Here is a 22806-nt window from a genome sequence, read left to right on the forward strand (position 1 = left end):
CCTGTATTTTGGTAATTATCAAGTTTGTAGTTAAATTACCTCAATGTTGTCTGTAGGAGATTGCCTTAATAAAACCGCCGATTGCCTTAGAAATAAAACAATACAATGCAATTTTGTAAAACTTCATTTGTGTAACTTTTTTTCCTTGTTTCTTATTGTCAATGGACGTCCACTGCAGGACATAGGCCTTTTGAAGGGACAAAATGATAAAATAGTATAATTATACTGAATAACCTATTACCTTGGTTTGGAATGATTGGTCTTGGAGCCTAAATCGAGCTATTATAGAATAGGACTATTTTGGTTTTAGGTCTCTTTCTCTTTCTATTAAAACTATGATTGAGGTGTCATTCAATTCTGAAGAAAGAAGAGTGAAAAAAATGTAGAGCCGCTCGCAAAAATTGCAAAAGCTATAAACAAAAACTATTTAAGATATTTTCAATCTTATAAGAAATTAAAAAAAAAAGGAAATTGCCAACAAAAACTAACTTTTAAAAGTCTGGCTAAATAATTAATTATTACAATAAATATTGCGCTGAAAATGGGGTACCGCCCGGCCGCAAAACACGGATGGCGCTGCTAGGAAGGGTACGACTCAAGATATTTTTAATTTTTCGAGTACTAAATATTAATTTAAAAAATCTAAAAAAAAATCATTAAATAATTTCAAGATAGCAAAACCAAGTACCGTCGACCAAAGGGACTTTCTTTGATTTTTCAAAGAGTTACCTACTATATATTTCTGTTCTTATAAAAATTAACATGAAAAATTATTATTCATCTATTCCAAAAACCTAGTTCTTCTTGGAGCCTTTTTACATGCATATTTTATAAGATCGTGTCTAAACAATTACCAAAAGTTTTAGAAGAAGTTATAAATCGAGTTCGATAGAGCGGGTTGTATGATAGCCCGGCTGTTATTGTTCTTTAGTTTTACGCCCACGGGGGCGTACGTAAAACTACACAACAATATCCGAGGTACGGACCTCGGAGAGAACATTGTTTGACTGATCCCGATTATATTAATAATATCTGACTGTGATAAATTTTACTCTTAAAGCTCATAAGCATTACATGATTTTGTTTGTTGTCAACAGAAGCTCCCTCGGAGCCCGGATTGAGCACCAGCGCTGCCAGCCCCGGGAAACATAAGAAGGGAATCATACCGTAAGTACCTATATTATAACTAATAGAGAGATTACAGTAGATTTTGTTTTTCATTAGTAAGCCGACAACCCTCGGTCTGCCCAAATCGCGTAGAATCTTACCTTATTACGTTTTTCGCTTATAATTTCTGGTTTTCCGTAAGATTAATATTTCATATTGTAAGTGCTTGTTCACGTTAACTCGCGGGCGCTGCGGCGGGCGCGGTCACTAAACATCAAACACACAACATAATATGCAAGCGTTTACGTACAAAACGCAGGTGCGGTGGATGTAGCCGGCAAAATAGCGGCTGGCGCTCGCGGGGCGGTTTCAGGTTGTTTACATATGTTGTTGTTGTAGTTTGTATTAGCGGCGGAGCTCTTGATTAACTTGTAACGTCAAATAAGTTTGAGCTTGTCGCTTGAAACTGTAGCACATTTTCTCTGTAATTACTATGTAAAGTATGAAATTCATCATATCAAACTTGTCTTGACATCTTCCACAAAGTTTCACCAAATCAACTTTTTATCATCTTCCTGTTTATGTATGTATTTTTCTCGTTTTTAAATGAAAGATCTACGTCCATGTTTTTAACTCCGACAATACAACACTTCAGAATAATACAACACAATCGCACAAACGAACGGCCGCCCGCCGCCGCGTCCGCGCTCTTTTGTTGTACGTGAACGAGCACTAATTAATGCCTTTACAATGCATAATTTAGGTATCTATACCAGATTTTTGATTCCACTTGAGAATGCCAGCGATCGATCTAAAATTTGATATTTGCCTAATAAAAATTTGACTTAACTCGAATTCTAACAATTTCCACCATAAATGTTACTAATGACCTTTCGAGTGACAGAGAACCTAAAGTGAAGCCTCGGACTTGTGACCAATGGATGTAGGGTTAAGAACTCTAGTCTTCTTCGCTCAAGTCATTCTCCTTGCTCAGCCAAACCCACCAGAGACTGAACACCCACTAATAGAACTAAGCCATTTTATATGGCCGATCACATTTTCGCCGACTATATTGTCCAATATACAATATGTATTGATACAACCCAACTACCATTCCGAGGTTTTTTCCAATGGGGAAACCGGGGCTTTCAGTACAGCTTACTTAAAAAAAAGCGGGTTTTATTTTGAAATTCCATTTCCCTCCAACGTCCGGCTTAAACCATTCAAGAATCAGTCGTACGCTATCGACAGTCGGGGGTGCAATGTGGGGGATAAATTGACACAAAGCTTTTTGTACGTGCCCGCACATACACAGCGCGGCCCCAGCTCCGATTGAATAAATTATTATTGGCTGAACAAGAGACACTAACTAGTATGCCGTTCCACAATACCATACTCAGTAAACTAATTGTAAAGGGACCCAGATAACTGACCGGGTCTCCATAACATGGTTGTTTTATGTTATTTTCTTGTAACATAAAACCTTTTTCATTTTGTAACCAACCTGCGTTTTAACTGTAACTGAACGTCCTGTAGTTCAGTTTTAACGTTTTATCTAATTCAAATCATTATGCACCTATGGATTTATTTGTGCGGGAAAGGAAGGATTTCTCTAGTGTGAGTGAACTGCGAGACGATGCTCGTTATGGACGATGGATATGCCAATTAATATCAGGTGTAACCGCAGACTAGTTAAGTTGCCGTTGCAAATAAAAAAGGAACACTTAAAATAAATGTGCTCGTAACTTGCACAGTAGAAACATCATAAAGCTTGCGACGAGAAAAATATTGCGTCTGAGCTGATAATATCCTCGCGTATCTTGATATACAATATGACTGTTTGAACAGTATAAGCATTTATTCGTTTTTCGACAAGTAATTTATACAAGATTATATTATGATAAAGCTGCATTTCTTAACATCTTTACACTTATTTTTATTCTTTACAAGTTAGCCCTTGACTAAAATTACACCTGATGGTAAGTGATGATGCAACCTAAGATGAAAGCGGGCTACCTTGTAAGGAGTAGTATGAAAATCCACACCCCTTTCGGTTACTACACGACATCGTACCGGTACGCTAAATCGCTTGGCGGCACGTTTTTGCCGTTAGGGTGGTAACTAGCCACGGCCGAAGCCTCCCACCAGCCAGCCCTGGACCAATTAAGAAAACCTCAATTGGCCTAGCCGGGGATCGAACCCGGGACCTCCGTCTTGTAAATCCACCGCACATACCACTGCGCTACGGAGGCCGTAACAGTTGTTAGTATACACACATAGCTATGAGTATTTAATAAGGTAGCTGATGAAAATACCTCGTAATACATACTTAAAATATAATTCGAATATATCCACTAGTTTTGACATATTTTTTTAATGGTTTGGCTAGTAATTTTTGTGACCGGCCGCCTGCCTGACGTCAACCCTCCTTGGGAATCCTTAGAGTTGTGGTTTTTTCGAACCGCCTCCCACTAGCGACATTTTCCCGCAGTCGCCTTTTACGACATCCACGGGAAGATATAGAGCGGTCCTATTCTTACACCGGGACCGCACGGTTATGGTGGATGATAAGTTGAGGAGTAATAGAGACGAATGGAAAAGATTGACATATTTTTCCGATCCCACTTAAGTGGGAGATGATGATTTCCACCCAGACATTAAATAGCACTTAATAGACGCTCATCACATGAATATTTTCCTTTTATGGAAATCGAACCCACGGCCGTAAATGCTCAAAGCAGGCTACCCACTGCGCCACGCGCTTGTCAATGGTTACAAGGAGCACTAAATGTCTTAAATTAATTTATTGCTGTGGAAGGGAGCACTCGTCACTTTATTGTTTCATCCTGTTATTACAACTATCGCGCAATGCAAGGTATTGAAATATATTAGTACATATATGTATTATGTGTGTACGTTGTATATCTATATTACGTATGTTTTATTAACAAAATAGCAGCTTATTTATTTTATTGGATATGCTAACAATTAAAGCAGAAATCTTTAAATTTAATTAATCAGTACACAAGTATTATACTACTAAAGCCATTTTCACAAGCATATACAATACAGTACAAACATACAGCATTCGGCAAGTTAACGCTTGAGTGAAATTATCGATCCCATCAGAATGATATCGCGCTTACTAATTAAACTCCTGAATTGTTTGCTATGGTCTGATTGGTATACCACCAGAGTAGACCTTATATTTGTAAACATGCTGCTATATCAGTACGTATACAGGATCAGACTACGAGGCCAATCCAATTGCAGCGAGGAGTGCGACAGGGAGATGTTATCTCCCCGAAGCTATTTACCGCTGCATTGGAAGACGTCTTTAAGCTTCTGGATTGGAACGGATTTGGCAACGTCAGTGACGAGTGACTCAACTGCGATTTGCCGACCATGTGGTGGTCATGGCAGAGACTAGTCTTCGAACAGAGCGTGTTACCAGTGATGACTTACGGATTCGTGACCTGATCGCTAACTGTGGCCCGCATAAAAAGGCTCAAAGTCCCTCAGCGAGCGATGAGGCGAGCTATGCTTGGGGTTTCTATGCGTGATCGAGATGAAGAAATGAGGAGATCCGCAGACGAACCAAAGTCACTGACATAGCTCAGCGAGTCGCTAAGCTAAACTGGCAATGGGCAGGCCACATAGTTCGAAAAGCCGATGGACGTTGGGGTCCCAAGATGCTGGAATGGCGACCCCGCACCGGAAAGCGCAGTATTGGTCGACCCCCCACTAGGTGGCCCGAGAACATGAAGCGGGTTGCTGGGAGCCGCTAGATATTCGCGGCTCGAGAATGTTTTGTTTGGAAGTCCATGCAAGAGGCCAGCAGTGGACGTCCATTCATCATGATTAACAAATCATGATGAATGATGAGTTATTGTTGAGTATATCGCTCAGAAACTGGTTGCATTTTTGTATATTGTTATAACATAATTTAGATAATCATTATTAGATTTTGCAGAGCAGAGTCAGATATATATAGAGTACAGTAGAAATGGAATCAAAACAATGTAATAGATTGTTTGTACAGACGAAATAGCCAGCGAATCAATGCGGCATTCAAAAAGCACTTAACGGATTAAGATTAATTGTAGATTGAGAGCCCGTCATGACCAGACCTTCGTCATTTTATAATAATGGAATGCTCACCAGCCAATGCTCCTACCATATTTAGGTATGAGTATACACACAAATACAAACACACCCACTCACACGCAATTACGCAAACATACGTTCATACAGATGTCATGTTGGCTATGAAAGAGTGAGGCCTTCTGGCACAGGCATCATTATATCCAAAAGAAGGTCTTTACAATGCTATTTAATGACATAAAGCTGGCCAAGTGCGTTTTAGGCAACGCACTTTGTAGGGTTCCCTAGATTGAATTAGCACTTTAATCCCCTAAGTAATGTACAAAAATAGCAATAACGATACCCTACAACATGGGTTAGACGATAAAAAATTCATTCTCACTTTGCATGTAGGGGAGGTACCCTAAAAATCATATTTTGCAAGATTTTATTTTACGAGTTTATTCACATTTTTAATTTACATACAGGCGGACATAGCGAAAGTATAACGGTTCTTTGTGGACTATGGAACCCTAAAAACTTGTATTTATAAACAATAATGATTTATAGATTTGTTTGTGCGATACCTAACTGTAGATTTCAAGATTCCAGACACTCAACCGTCCAAGTATAAAATAATTGGAAGATCAAACGAACTTACCAAGTGAAGTTCGATCTTGATTATTCCGTCTTCAGCGATGAGATTTAGACTGGTGACTCAATCTCGGAATAATTTCATTTTATTTTTCTCATAATATGAGAAATCCTGTCTGAAGTTACTTAGCCACGTGGCAAAACTTCGAGGCAAATAACACTTTATTCAAAGTTTTTGTCGAAATTAAATATCAAAATTATGTTAAATACTTGGGAGTCTAACACCCAAAATGAAAGTCTGCTACCTATTTACCTACTAATGTAAAATGCAACGTTTAAAAAAATGCAGAAGATCTGGCAATCACATCCGTTTAGTCCATTGTTTAAAGCTTGGGATTTCGAGCGTTTTCAAATATGAGGATTAAATTCATATGTATGAAGCAATGATAAAAACTGTAATTTTGTAGGTAGGTAACTATTATTAACTGGAAATCATTGTCGAAGTAAATCCTCGACGACGATGCCTGCGTTTGTGTGGCAAGAACACATTTGTATTCACTATCACGGATAGGAACTAACCAACAATAATTAACACATACCCGTCCAACTAACTGAGAATAAACGTTTGCTTGGAGAACATATTTCTGCATCTATTCTAATAAAAAAGTTAATGTTTTGTAGTATGTGTGTAAGAGATAATATCTCTGGTTGTACACAACCGATTTTGAAAATTCTTTTACTAATAATAAACTACCTTATTTAAGGGTGTCATAGTCTATATTTTATGCATAATGCAAGTTTATTCACGGGAATAGGAAATATGCGAGTAAAACCGATGGGCGTTTATTTTAAAACACCAAAGTAAAAACTGATCAACTACTACAACTATACAGAACCCCACGGTCATCACCAATAGACTTAGTGATTAATGACGAAGGTTTAATTGTTTAACTTATTAAAAGAACTCATTAAGGTTTAGTGTAAAATATATAAAATATGCTGCCGATGAGTTATAGACACGCGCCGCGAATATATTCTATACATTCAAATAATAATGATTCACCATAAATAGTTTTTACAAAAAATTTAGGCGTATTTACACCGTTACCCTTGCGAATCCAGGGCACGTCGCTAGTATTGTACTAAACCAAACTTATAAACTTCTCTCCTCAACACTAAGGCCGCTGTATTTATTAATTCATTATTAATTTGGTAGTTTGTGTTTAAATTCAACGTCCAGAAATTTTCGCTTTTCTGCCTCGCTAAGTAGGTACATACAGTTTAAATATTTAAACATTAATGCTACTAAAAGAAACTATTAGCGTAGCCTGTTACGTACGTTACACACATTTATCGTTATCAAATGAGAGTGATTAGCGTTCATTGTCGGTGTTTGCGTACAAAGTACACGAGGTATATATAGGTACATGTTTTAATGAGACGTAATGGTGAGTTTAAATGACGTGATTTATTGTAATAGGAACATGGTATCCGCTCTTCAGTGGGTGCGTCATGTAAGTGAACGTTTGGTTGCATTATTATTTTGGCGGCGGGCCCGAATGCGCGGGCGTACAGTGTACACCGTTCAGGCGCCTGGTTGAGACAGTGAGGAGCGCGCGCGCTGCCCAACTGTGCGCCTCGCGCAAGCGCCGTGCTGTCTTCGCACTGCTCGTCAGTTCAGTGTTCTGCGTCTCCTTCCCTATCACTTATCTGCCGAAGAGTAGATTACAAACTTATCGTCGTAATCTTACCGATACCGCTACGATCGTCCCCTCCCGTCCCGTAGACGGACGATTGCAGTTTGTACACTTCGGATTCGTGATAACACCGTCAGTGATGTGACAGTATTTGTGTGGTAGCTGTTTGTGAATGTGAAGTTAACGCAGTGTTTATGCGAACGTGAATTGTGTTTCCATGTGTGATGTGTCCTACGCTACATTTGTGTAAGGATGTGGAGCCAAATTATTTTCTCGAAGTGAGTTCGTAGACGGTTTAATATACAACTACACTTATTTATAATATGTATGCAATATAAATAAGTAAGAATTTAAATTTAAACATTAAATTATTAAGTACACAATGAAAACGTTGAAGCGTTGAAAAAAATAATTAATTATTGTTATCAGTAAAAAGTCAGATAAAAATTACCTATTTTTTATTTTATTTTTTATTCTTTATAACTTAACCCTTGATTACAATCTCACTTGATGGGTAGCGATGATGTAATCTAAGATGGAAGCGGGCTAACTTGTTAGGAGGACGATGAAAATCCACACTCCTTTCAGTTTCTACACGACATCGTACCGGAACGCTAAATCGCTTTTGCCGATAGGGTGCTAACTAGACACGGCCGAAGCCTCCCACTTGCCAAAAAGATTTTGTCTTCATAAGTGAGAGTACTCCAAAATATATGTTTTTTTTAAATTTCGAATATGTACAAAAATGTATAGCGCGCGGTAACAAGTTTCTATAAGTGGGTCAAATTGTATCACTACAACTTTCATACAATCTCAATAAAATGCCTATATATTGGCTCACATGACGGGCGGATATGAGTGTTGGAACTGCAAGTATACCTTTGACTTTAAACCCTCCAAATTGTTAATGACAACGTTTAGGGTACCTGCTGGCCTATTCACTAATTCGGTTTTTATTAACAACCTATTGAAATAAAGAGCCGTGATAACCCCGTCATTTAGTCGGCTAACCTACAATTGTAAGTAGGCGGGTGCTGTTAGAGCTCCCACGCACTTATCGAAGAATTATCGAAGTTGGCTGACTAAAAGTATACTAACTTATATAGCGATACATGTTAGCCCGCATATCTTCACCAACTAAATCGTCCAATAAATTGGACACCGATCGTATCAAAGCCGCGATTCACTTCCGATCACGCACAATTATTAAAAAGTTGACCAACTAAATTATAAGAGAACACAATTTAGTCGTTCGTTAGTCGGCCAACTTGCAATAATTGTATGTCTGCGAGAGTTCTTATGCTTTTAAAAAATTACGAACTATAAAAGATTTGGATCAAACTTGGAGACAAAAAGCAAGTTACGTGTATACTCAGTGATAATTTTATACTATAGATCGGTTACGTCTTTACAAAAATACCGCAAAAAGGGATCCGAATACAAACTGAGCGCACACATGCACAATTTTGACTTTAATTGAATTATATATTTACGTATACATAGTTTTTACAATTCCTAAACACAACTCGACGTTGTAGACGATATTTAGGTATTATTTGTTTAAATAACGTACGTTGTTGACCACAACTAACATTGAGTTGTGTATAAATTACCTCATTTGAGCGCCTCATTTCTCATGCGCTAGTAACACATCTAACAGTATTTAATATCATTGTGTATACTAGTAAAAAATGTACTTATGTTGAACAACAAGGTGTGCGTGCAACTGCCCAGCGGCGCCCAGAGTTTCGCCGCCCCACACTTTTACCGCCTCAGGCCCTCCTCGTATATAACATTCACTATAGGATAGGTCTACAGGTAGTCCGGCTGCTTGTTCTATCAATCATTTAGTACTCGTATAACGTAGTTTTCGATCCAATGATGGATATGATAGTGCTAAGTGCACTGTTGAAAATGAAAACACTATTACCAGGGTGATATAAAAACCAGACGATTGAATAATACACGGTAATTAGTTAACCACTAGCGGATGCCCGCGACTTCGTCCGCGTGAAATATAGTTTTTCCCAAATCCCTCGAGAACCATGGATTTTTCCGGGATGAAAAGTAACCAATGTGTTTATCCAGAGTAAAATCTATTTCCATACCAAATCCATTTTAACCAAATCGGTTCAGTCGTTGCAACGTTAAAGAGTAACAAACATCCATACAAGCTTTCGCGTTTATAATATTAGTAGGATTGACATCAAACATCGAATATTATGTAAGCATTTGTATTCCACGTTGACGATAAGTCAAGGAAATTGATTTTTTTTCTCCAGATTACTGTATAAATTTGCGAAGTTATTAATAAAAGGGAAGCAGAAAAGGATATTAAGCGGCTAATCTCGTAAATGCTCTGCCAACGCAAACGATCGATTTTTAGAGGAGCTATCAGCTTTGTTTTTTGCTCCTTCGGACCCCGGTAGGTGCTATCTGTTTTTCGCTTCTCTACAAAAGGTAGGAAAAATATTTTTAGCATTCATAAAACCGGCCTAATTGATATAAACGACGGCAACGTATTTAACTCCTTATTTTTGAATATTTATTTATAGATATTCTGTTACTTTCTTCAAATATAGATCGTCCTACTTAAAAGCTCTGTTACCTATTCTGTTTATTAATATTGAATAGGGCTAAAGCTGTCTGGTTCGAGTGGCGTGCCTAAGGTTTTTAACTAGAGTATGCACTATACTGAAAAATTAGAAAATTTCTTGTCTAACTATGTACTCTGTGGTTAACATAGGTTCGTATTGAATCTTACGTAGGGTAGGCAGTGCTTTTTTGCACGGCTCGGGAAAATGTAGTAATTTTAAAAATTCACCTTGAGTAAGCAAAAATGTAATTGAAATGTTAACATTCTCTTTTCTGAAAACGTCAGTCTCCTTTTGCATTTATTCAACGCAAGCTTGCCGCTGTAATTGATGTTTGTAATAGGGGTCTTATGTTTATTTATTCAAATTTATTTCCAGTTTATTTTATTATTTTGCAATAATAAATTCACTCATCTCTGACTTAGTAAAGGAAATAAAGTACTTTGTATTTACTTACACTAAGCACTTAACTACCTCGTTTGCCCAGTGGTTAACTTATGTTTTTTTTAGTGATGCGCCGACTAGTTGCCGACTAGTCGGTAAAGCCGACTAATCGGCAAAGTCGCCGACTAGTCGGTAAAGCCGATTAGTCGGCAAAAAGTGCCGACTAGAAAAGAATGTCTGAAATTTTTACGATAAGTATTATCGTAAAGATTTCAGACATTCTTTTTTTCTTTCATCCGTTTTTTTTAGTAACGACTAAAATCAACATTAGCTTGGCACCGAATTCAAAGTGATATCCTTTTTAATAAAAAAAAAAAAATCAAAATCGGACTATCTACTCAGCAGTAAGTTACACATGTTCATACATAAATATATATATATATATACACATCGAATTGTCTTCTCTCTGTCATTCGTCGGTTGATAATGATCTACGGATCCATGGCTATGTGGTTTTTTTTTAAAAATTCTTAGCTCCATATCTTATAAGGAAGGTATAATAATGAAGATACGTACAAGCAGTGCTATAGGTATAACGTCAAATAACATCGTTGCTCATACTGTTACTAGGTACGAGTATATCACAAAATGCTCCAGTGTATTTGCTGAATCGCAAGCAAATGGGTCCTTGAAAGTTGATATTGTTGCCCGGCGCCTTCGCTAGTCGTTAAAAAGATAAACCATGCTAATTTTTCTTGCTCTACATTTCTCGTATCTCTATGTTTATTATAAGACGTGTTGTTTGAATACACATAAATTTGAATATAAATTAATAATATTTGAATTAATACAATGTAAAAATAATACACCGCACATTTTTTATTCATTAATGGAATGAAGTTATTTAAGTTTATTTTTGGGTTAAATCAATTTATTTTTAGCAGTAGCTCGTTTTACCCACGTAGTTCCCTTTCTCGTGGGAACACAGCATATGTTTCGGCTTGATAAGGTAGCTTTCTATTTGTAAAAGAATTATTCAGTAGTTTTTGAGTTTATTCATTACATACAAAAACACAAATCTTTCCTTTTTATAATATTATTATAGAAAGACTGAGGAAATTACATGATATTTATGTTGCTGTTTTTTGCTCATTACTTACTTTAAAGTATTGAATCAATATATTCGAAGCTTACAAATTTCTTATATTTTTTACTTGAATTTAACCTAATTTCCGATATACGGAGAATAACTGCCAATTTGGGGTCTACAATCCAATATGAAACTTATTTGGTTATTCAACGTTTATGAGACTCCTACTTTATAACGAGATCACATAATCATTATTTTACTTGGAATGGTTTCGAACTTTCCCAGCAACTAAAATGCATATCTAATATGTGCTATATTTGCATATTTCTCGGTGAATGAATTTCGCCCCAGCGTAAACTCCGGCATGCCAATTAATATTACTACGCTTCTAATTGAGCCCGAGCAGTATTACTAATGAAGATTGACGCCATGCATGCTATGTTTCAAAGCTTTATTGTTAATAAAACTTCCTTAAAGAAGTCCTTCCTCTTTTCAATATTTTTCTATTTTGTTTTAATATTGACTAAAGTGTTTAAGGCAGGCTAGTTGAATAATGTTGAATGTTTGAAAATCGTTTGATAATAAACATACTCTTATATGATAAGCTTTTCTTATGAAAAAGCTTATGTTCTATAAGTATTAACATTTATTTTTCTTGGCTGCTTCTCAGCTGCAACTTTACCATCTAAAATATCTTTTATATCTGTAGATCTTATTTGTTGTCTTATTTAAGAGGGTATATAGATATGCCACATAGGTATTATCTCATATTCCATTAACCAAGCCCTTTTAACATATCTAATTTTTAACCAGAATTAGATACGCACAAATGAACAAAGTCAGCTGTATATATATATTTTTGTTAGTCTATACTAATGTTATAATTATTATAGATGTAAAGTTTGTGGTATTGTCCCTACTATACCACAAACTAATAGTCTAATATCGGGATCTATTGAAATTCCACCATTACCATTACCACCAGAAATCCATATTATTTGTGAATTTTATCACACTATTATTATAAAGGCGAAAGTTTGTGTGTGTGTGTAAGTGTGAAAGTGTGGAAGTATGTATGTTCCTATTTACAAGTACGCTGCCGCTACTGATGCGATTTAACTGAAATTTGGAATGAAAATAGATTTTACTCTGGATTAACACATAGGCTACTTTTTATCGCGGAAAAATCATAGTTCCCGCGGGATATGTAAAAAACTGAATTGCACGCGAACGAAGTCGCGGGCCTCCGCTAGTAGTTTATATTTTATCATCGTGTTCTCACGGAAACGGAACCTACGCGGGTGAAACCGCGGGGCTAGTAGTTAATAAATCTATGTGACAAAAAAATTACAAGCGTTAGTAAATCCAATGAAAATAATAAATTAATTAAATCATATTATTACCTAATAGGCATCAGAGCAAACAATATAGTATTGTTTATAGACTTTACCTACACCTGTCTGCAACCATAATATCGTCAGTTAGGGTAGCAGAATGTTTATTCATGCGTTTTATGTCTGGCAACATTAATGATCAAGATGCACTTTGGTGCTTTTAAAAAGTGGAACGAGACCTACTTGTCAGTTGTTACGACACCCCTGTCAAACTGGCTATAATACAAAAATCTGTTTTGGGAGTCGTTTTAAAAGGTCTGCATACAAAAATAACACCTCATGCCATATTGCACATGCATATTGAAAGTGGCGTGCAAGTCTTACAATCGCAGAATCACTACATACACTAAAATAATTTTAAATGGTTTAAACAACTAAAAAACACGCTTTTAGCACGAACTAAATATTACAAATATTAGATTTAAGTTACGTGACTATTTTTTTTGATATCTTGGGGGTGAATTTTAAATAGCCAGTCCGCCATCTTGGGGAGGCTGCCATATTGGATAACGTATAACGTATAATAACGTTTCTAAGCTAGTCATGTATTGTCATCAGTACTCATATAGTATAGTCATGTATAGTCATGTATAATCGAAGACAGGGAAGTGGGTCAAATTAAGATTCCAAGATTTTCTTATATACATAGTTACAAGCTTGGGGAAACCGCCATATTGGATTTGTAATGACGTTTCTTAGCTAGTCATGCATTGTCATCAGAACTCAGAGCGTGTGCAAATTTCATCCTACACGAAGACCGGGAAATCGGTCAAATTAAGATTCCAAGATTTGTCTTTCCTACATAGTTAAAGTGATTGGGGAGGCCGTTATATTGGATTTGTAATGACGTTTCTTAGTTTGTCATGCATTGTCATAAGAATGCAGAGCGTGTGTAAAATTTCATCCTAATCGAAAACCGGGAAGTGGGTCAAATTAAGATTCCAAGATTTTCTTACATACATAGTCACAAGTGAAGCTAATATAAAGCGTGTAAAAATTGTAGCTACTATTATGAGTTATACCAGTATTGTACTATCTGCTTGTAGATATAATAATTCTTTTTTAATACAATTGACTTCAAAACATAATTTTTATAACTCATAATTAAATATAAATAAATAAAAAGTCATGTATATGTTTCAAGTTACGTCCACAGTAATAGATACATTGACTCTCTATTTTGTATGTAGGTACATTGATTTTCACGCGGACGAAATCGCGTGCGTCGGCTTGTATTAGGTATATAAACCTGGTTCTCAGCGTTATTTTCTTCATTTCGCGCACTTCCACGTGCCATTTCTACATTTGGATTTTATGAACATTGAATGAAAGGAATAAATTAACAATTCCGTAAAGTTACTCTCCAAGTTAAAATAGCATAAATCCCATTATAAAACTACGTTGCCTTAACTGGAATTTTGCTAAATATTAAATAACTTCTTGTTATTATTGGATCCTTGGACAACATTTCGTCTTTCTCGATTTTGCAACGTAATGGAGCTATAACGTTTGTACCAATTGTGCCTTCTAGAGATTAAAGTACTAGATCAACTTTAATAGCTTTACTAGTAGCAGATTTTACTGAAGCATAGACTCTCTTTTATCTTAAAGCTTGAGAAATCTCATCGTTATCATCATCTTAAGTAGCGTCGGAAAATTGTCATTCTCTTCCATTCGTTTCTATCTGTTCCTTTTACACACTCTTCTTTGATCTTTTTCTCCTCTTGTATCCTTCCACTCGCAATTTTAACATTCTTCTTGTAATATGGGACACATTCCTTCGCAAGGCTTGTCAAATTTATATGGAATATATTAATTTTGATACATTTTTCCGTTCTCTACCTACACCTCCGCAGTAAATATAATGGAGTAGGTTAATTACAGAAATATAAATATCTTTTGAGGTTAATCAAACAAATTGTTAGGAAAATTATATATAATGTTCCTCTTCAAACGGAGCAACATCAAGTAGCAAATAAATAAACATTGTATCGATGCCATATCGCTCCGCAATGGGTGTTTGAACGGATTCGTTGAAATATTTACTTTTTATATATTCTGTATTTATAATATCGTTGCGAAAGCTAATGCGCTTTAAACGCTGAGCACATTAAATATAAGCTACCCAATACCTTTGTACTTGGATATCTTGGCGTCTATTGGCATTTCAATTATCTCACCAGCGGCTGAATATGCAATACGAGAGTAGGTAGGTGTATATACATGTTACATAGCTCGTCCACATCAGAGTCCAACGGTTTAATATGATTTATGCGGTTGAAGTGTATCGTTACTGGCTTGTAACTATAGCAAGGGCATAGTATTCGCGGTCGGCTGAGAGACAATAGCCTAGGGTAGGGTGTCGGCACCACCGTTTCATGTTGTTACTAATTAACGACAGGGGCCGGTGCTCGTGTGAACACAAATAATAGATATTGTCCACTTTTTCACTAATTAAGTCGAAGTCAAAAGTAACAAATCATTTGTGTCAATAAGGCTTAGTTCACAATTACTTTCGAAACGTCAGGTAATTATTTTACAAGATAATGGTATAATAATGTTACGAACTAGGGTTCGAGGATTTGAAATTAAACACCTGGTGACTCGTATAAGACTTTATTTGTCTTTTATGTTGTTTCTATATCTCTAGTAATAGGGTTCTCTGTAACAATAATTAATCGAAAACTGAAAATTAAATTTACGAGGTCGCAAACGCGCCTTGGCTCGAGAAGCCAGATTTTTTAACAATAGGTATATAAATAGGCAGTCATGTAATAAATTTAACTTCCATGCTTTTTTGTCGTTTATATAATCATTATTACTATAATACGAAGTTTTGCGGTGATTTTGTAGGCTACGTGGCAACAAAATGACTATAAAATCCTTGGCTACCGGTCTTACTTATGGCATGTTTTAACAAACTTCATAAAATGGGATTTGTGTGGCCATCGCAGGCTCTTAGTCCATAATGCAAAATCTGCAAGTAAACCTATTTCAAATGAAGAACTCTTTCAGAAGGCGATGGATCCCGCGCCCCAGCAAGTCGCAGGCTAAAGGCGAGAAGGCGCCTGCAGGCGCCAAGTCTCCCGCCACCGCCGAGAAACCGTCCTTGAAAAAAGTTCCATCTGAAAAGAAACTCAAGGTATCTACCTAAATTTGTAATTTATGTTCGCTGTGATGTCACGCGGTTCTCAGATGAAAACCAACGCCGTGTATTATGTTTCTATGTAATGCACGCTCATTTACCTTGTAATGGACCTGTCTGGCTAGAGGTTGCCTCTCTGTCAAAAGTACATGATCATCTCACGTGATCATACAAACTTCATCTATTTAATCGATTTCATTGTGTTAAAATTACACGTGTGTGTATTACGATTTAAATTTTATAGTTGTGTGTAGTGTAAGGACACAGGATATATTTATTGATGTTAAGCATTTTCGATGTGTGAGTTGCTGGTGAATTTGAGTGCGTTACAATGCCAATTGGTCTGAGAATGCACGGCATAATATGCATGCATACATACAAGCATGCTGTCACTAAAGTAGGATACTGTATTTTGATTAAATCTATTTTCTTTAATTCTAATCTGGGGCTCATGTTTCGCAATCTTATGTAACTTGAAAATGTTATCTGATAGTGATAATATTATGAGTGCCTTTGTCTTAGTCATTCGTGTATATACTCACTTTTTATTTCAATGGTATGTGTAAATAATATTATAAATATATTATCTATACGTGCGAAATTCTGTATTTCACAAATCCTTAGAGAACCATGGAAGTTTTCGGGAAAAGAATAGCATGTTCTGCTTCGAACTTTCAAATTTCAATTCCCAATTTATGCTTATGCGTTCATATAACATTTAGGCATTGATAACCACAATACGCCAACAACAACTAACATGCAGCTTAAGGAGTATTACAATACGATTAGTTATTATACTCGTCATCGACAGGTCACGAAGCCAACCTATCAAACGGATATCATCCCCATACATTTTTTAGTTTTCAAGTCGTTACACGTCCGCCACTCACTGTACGAGTGGCGTGGAAAGTAGCGAGAGAAGTAGACAGAGACGTCGCGTGGCCACAAAAACCTGTCACACGGTATCATGCCGCTCGTCATGCACACCGCACCCTATTTTGTCGGTTTGAGCCAAAGTACAGGGCGATTATTATTTATGAAAGATATGAAAGATATGAAAGATTTTATAAACTAGTAAATAACGAAACTTGCTTCACGTAATGACATAGATAACCTATAAAGCATCATGACGGACAGCGTTTTCAGACATTTAACCAAAAGTTTAATGTAAAATTTAAAATTGGGAGTCTAAAACACATGTTATAATTTTTTTACTATATAATACTATAATGAACAATGTAAGTGCTTTTTAAATGTGTCAACTATGTAGAAAGGGTTCGATATACGTAGCATGGCTATAGCAGCAGAAAAGTAAGTGTACGTACATTTGCAGCTGCCGTATGCCGAGACTGTCCGCCTGGAGGATGGGGAGAACAACGCCGTCGCTCTTGATGACGCCGAGGATGACGCAGCTGACCTGGAACTGCCACCTCCCATGGAGCCTATCCAGGTAACGTCGTACTGTCTTTAAGATGTGCTTACAATTTTGGAACAATTATAATAGGAATCAATCTACTTGTCTGACTACGGTCAAAAAGGATCTAAAAGAACTGGGACTCTCTGACGAAGACGCATACCAGCGTTCGAAGTGGCGCCGATTGATTGGGAAAGCAGATCCCGTGTAACGGGAATATACGGTGAAAGAAGAAGAAGATAATAGGGATCAACCTAAACCAGCTATAGACCAATCTGGAGTAATTCGTATAGAATTACCTAAGCATCTTTTTCGACAATATTGCTTGTTGCTTTATTTTCTCCATTCTTTAGAATTCGATGTCATCGACACGATTTTTCAAATATACAGTCGGTTGGGAAATTTTTGCTAATTTTCTTAGAGCAACCTTGGTGCTTACGTTATCGATTTTTATTGGACGCGTACTAAGCGGTTTAATTCCTCTTTCCATAAACGCACTGTGAAGATATGGACTGCTTTTCCAGCTTCAGAATTCACCACCACCTACAATATGGGTATCTTCCAGTCAAGAGTGAATAGGGATCTTCTAGGCAAGCGCGTTCCACCATAGGTTGCATCATCGCTTACCATCAGACGTGATTGCACCTAAGCGCTTGCTTATACAAAAAAAAGCTTAACAATCTTCCGCTTTTAAGCGAAGTTTGAGAACATCTTATAGTGATGTGGGTCTATTTCATTTATCGACATGTGTCGATGTTCAATCTCACTTGATGTGATACTGTGGATGTATCATGGAATTCATACGTATCTATAGAAATATCACCAACACTGCGTTTCTGTTACGGAACCGCCGGCGCTATACATCGGAACTCTAAAGTATATCGAGTTACGTGCCCCGTCCCTTGCCACTTAGCTTCGTACTCTAGGGGCCATCCATAAGTTACGTCGCGTGTTAAGAAGGGAGGATAGGATTGACGGTGTGTAACAATAGGTAGGAGGGGTCCTGTGTTTCTTTAATTGTGTCCAGTTTTCTTAGAGTATTATACAGTGGTGGATTTACCAGTAGGCCCTAAACATTTTGTCATACAGAAATAAAGAAAACCACCTCTAAATATGGGTACATGGAAAAACCAAGTAATTTAACTAATATTCTAGTACTGTACGAAGTGTAGTATATACCTAGTGAAATACTAAAAATTGCGTGATACTTTATCATCTGTACTAAACTGTTCTAAACTAAATACTCTCATCTGTCTATATGTGTATGAAAAATGGGAGTAGGGTAGTGAATGTCAGAGGTCTGTAGGTGGTAAAAATTTTACAGCCTACTGGCGGCAAGTTAAATCCGCCACTTGTACTATACCATTTTAGAACCATAGTTGAACTTTAAAATAAAACTTGCCATGGCAGTGTCCATACCTTTTTTGTAACCCACCAGCAGTTAAAGTGAGCTGAAAGTAAAATGTTTTAATTTTTTTTTTTAAGAAAAATAGTTTTTATAAAATTGCTATAGAAGCGCATTATGGTTTCACCTTTTAAGATTGAAGAACTAAATTAAACAACAGCTGAATTGAATTTATGCAAATATTCCAGCATAAAGAAAATATACGTACTTCTTATTTAACTATATAGCCGCGAAGAACGATCAACACAGTGCTCGCTTTCAGCCCTTAACAAACTTACATCATTAAAACTACAACGTTGTATGCTCTAATACGACTGGGATCTTATGCAGAGGCTCTAGTTACTCGTATATTAATATTAGTTTCCCGCTGGAAAAGGTAAAGTCTATCAAGTGCGCGTAATTAAAACTTGTTATACTGCAATTTATTTGTGATATGCTATCATATACATGATATTTACTCGTATAACTGCCTCATTAGTCCCGTGGTAAGCTGGTTCAGGTACGGGCAATGAGATCTAGGGTTCGAATCCCGAATACAAGAAAAATCTAAATAGCAGCCTGAAGTTGGGAAGTAGGCGGTTTTGGTACACCTCCGTTCCTCGGACAGCTTATATAAAGCCGTCGGTCCTGTGCTTGATCTTTCACCGATCGTGTCGGTCTGCCGTCCCATCGGACTATGAAAGTGAGGGAATAGAGAGTGCACCTGTGCTTGCGCACACATGTGCATTGTCTCCTGCGACAAAAAAGAGACTGACCTTAATGGCCGACAAAAAAATCGGTCGGTCGGGAGCATATTATTTTCTCATATATTTTTAGTATAACAGCGAGCAAACCCTGTTGGTAGTACTGTGAAATAGGGCCCACTTCTCAGAACGATACAGAAATAAAAAATGTACTTAAAATATTGGATTGCTTACAAGATGTCCATTTTGAATCTTAGACGAAATAATATGGCCAACATAACAGGAAAAATAAGCTGATTACATCAATGTCATCAGATACATTTGACAGTTAATCAGTTTTGTGTATTTAACTTCGTCAAACTGACAATTTTCTTCGAGATTTTGACAAAATGTGTCAAAATAATGTCAAATCCCTAGAAAAACTGTCAGTTTGACACAGATAATGCAATGAATTTGATGGCAAATGGATCCGATCAACTTGCGCAAATGCACCTTTAACAAGTAATTTAGCGGATTTAGCCAACTTAGACTTTTCTGAAAATTAGTCGCATTATATCTCCTTATATCTAGTAATTTATGGCCAACTTTCAGCTTTGTATCGTTTGAATTTTGTATGGCTGGAGACTGGGTTTCTCCATTGTACCTTCCATCTTACACTGCAGTCAAGGGCTAACTTGTCATAGAATAAAAAACAATAAACATGCATGATAAGTAATAACCGCCGATTATTATGTGATAAGTATGTGCACATGAAACGCCATAGGCCTTTTCATTATTTGTCCGCCCTTTAAATCCAATACGTATGTGATGTATTGCAATTTTATGATTGCACCCCCAAACGGATTAAACGGTTTTAATGTTTATTTTGCGGGTTTAAAATATTGTAAAGTATTTTTCACCATTCTACGCTCAAATCCCAATTTTAGTATATATGTATGAAAGAAATGAAGACATAGTTTTGAGGGTCAGCTAGTTACTTATAATTTTCCTAACTGCCACAAAAGCCGGGATGTTTAGTTATTACCATGTAAATACATGTGCGTGGTTGAAACGTAGTTGTAAATTGGGTCGTTGTTGACAACCAGCTATCCAGATGGTGTTAACAATTTGTTTCTGTTGCGCATAGTTCGGTCCATCGGTTATCTATTTCAATACACGCGACACAATCTACACATATCTACATCGAAAGTAATTAATCCAACAATACTGCCTCCCGAATATGGTCAGGTTCAATGTGAGATTATCCTGTCTAGCGCAGGCAGGATAATCTGATATATCCAAGATAAGATCTTAGTTATTAGAAAGTCAATTACTCGTTTAATCAATTGCGAAAAGATAAAATAAAAGTAATTTTATCTAAATTGCCATAAAGAAATCCCTGATGAACTATAACATTTTTATTATACTGCATATATAAACCTACTTCTTGATATCGTTGCTTAGTTTAAAAGATCTAAGGGAAAAAAGCGGATAGCTACTTTGTTTTATGCTATGTAAAGATGTGTGAATATATTTATAATGAGTTCCTACATGTGAGAGAAATAGTTGTTCTTTCCTTTAATTAATTTAGTTGTCAGAACGGTTTTACTACAGCTCACTTAAAATTAAAATAGAGATAAATTTGTCTTTTGCCTCCGGACAACGTCATTAGAGTCTCTCGTTAAAGGGGTTGTTTCAGAAATGCATGACGCCTTTGCCAGGTACAAGTACAGTAGTTCAATATGTTCAGAGTGACAATATAGTTGTTACATATAGTTTATGTCTTACTAAATTCTTATATTTACAGTGTACAAGGCTATTTTTAACCGACTTCCAAAAAGGAGGAGGTTCTACGTTCGGCTGTATGTATGTTTTTTTATAAAAGAGTTACAGGGGCAACACAAATAAACAATGGTGAAAATTTAAGACATTGACAACTGTCATCAATTACTAATATACGTGACATTTCCAATTAATAGATTTAACCCTATGTAAAACACCCGTATAATAATTCGGGTAACTACGAGTGTATGAAACTTAAAATGTCAAGTAGACTGCTGTCAAGCACATCGAATTACACATGTCCCGGTATTTGTGGTTGCAATCCACCCAAATGTCTCGACTTATGTTTATTGATTTATTATTGACCTACCCCCACCGAAAATTTTAAAATACTCTTTTTGATATGAAAGAAATTTATATGGCAGAACAACGTAATCAATGAAAATTTTTATTACAAAATGCGAACGACAGTCTCTTTTTAAATATGTAGTTATTTTGGGAGTTCTATAAAACTTTTGTTGGTACAAGTATTTCAATCTTAGCATATAACGAAGCAAGGGGTGACATCAAAGAGTTGGGAAATTCAGAACATATCGTTTGTAAGTATTGTGGAGCGAGGTCGCAGACGTCTTGTGGCTTTTTGTATTTGATTATACGTACAGTACTGTAAGGACTGATATTACTGTTTATGTACAAAATTGTACATAAATATACACATCGATTAAGTAGAATCATCTTCATTATCAGCGTATTTTAACAGCACTCTACCTATGGAATTTAAAAGCTAAATGCGTTAAGATTTTCCAGCACATGTAACATCAAACCAGACATGTACCATTTTAGACATTATAAATTCTTTTTGATCGGACTCCATCGAATCGTACACCGCGATATATACCTACCCTGCAGTACTAAACAAGAAATGGGTGTGAAATGGGAATAATACTGTCGGTTTTCAAATATTGCGTCTACATTGAAGCTGGTTATTATAAATAACGGACGCCCGCGACTTCGTCCGCGTGAAACCCTACTTCTACCCTACTCTTAAGTATCCTACGTCCGTCTCCTGGTTCTAAGCCACTCCACCAATTATCACCCAAATCGGTCCAGCCATTCTCAAGTTAAAGCGAGTTATAAAATAGTGCTACTAACACGATTTTCTTTTATATATTAAGATTTAATGATTAGAAATTTCCAAGCGACAAATCAAATCATATTATCAAAATAACCAATTTCTCATTTCAAAATACATTAAATATGCTTTTTAAGTTTTCTGTTATACAACTGCACAGTAGGGTTACGAGAGTTGTTATCAACATAGATGTTCCTTCGGTTGACACAGTCATTAACCTGTCTCTGAAACTGTACTAAATCGCTTCAAATGTTCTCTGCGGGATGTTAATTTTAGAGTTAATAGAAAGGCTACTCTATCCGCTCGCCTTAGTCAATTCGCAC

At 36.4% G+C, this 22806-nt stretch overlaps 1 protein-coding gene across 4 annotated transcripts in view; it reads left to right on the top strand.

Moving 5' to 3' along the window:
* LOC112042907 (kalirin) overlaps nt 1-22806 on the top strand; it is a 172062-nt gene that overhangs the window by 109180 nt on the left and 40076 nt on the right. For all 4 annotated transcript variants that reach the window (XM_024078110.2, XM_052890745.1, XM_052890747.1 and 1 more), the window contains exons 31-33: nt 1098-1167; nt 15959-16085; nt 17422-17538. In XM_024078110.2, coding sequence (XP_023933878.2) covers nt 1098-1167; nt 15959-16085; nt 17422-17538 — 314 coding nt within the window. The remainder of the gene's footprint in view (nt 1-1097; nt 1168-15958; nt 16086-17421; nt 17539-22806) is intronic.

Source organism: Bicyclus anynana, chromosome Z, assembly GCF_947172395.1.
Source record: "Bicyclus anynana chromosome Z, ilBicAnyn1.1, whole genome shotgun sequence".
NCBI lineage: Eukaryota > Metazoa > Arthropoda > Insecta > Lepidoptera > Nymphalidae > Bicyclus > Bicyclus anynana.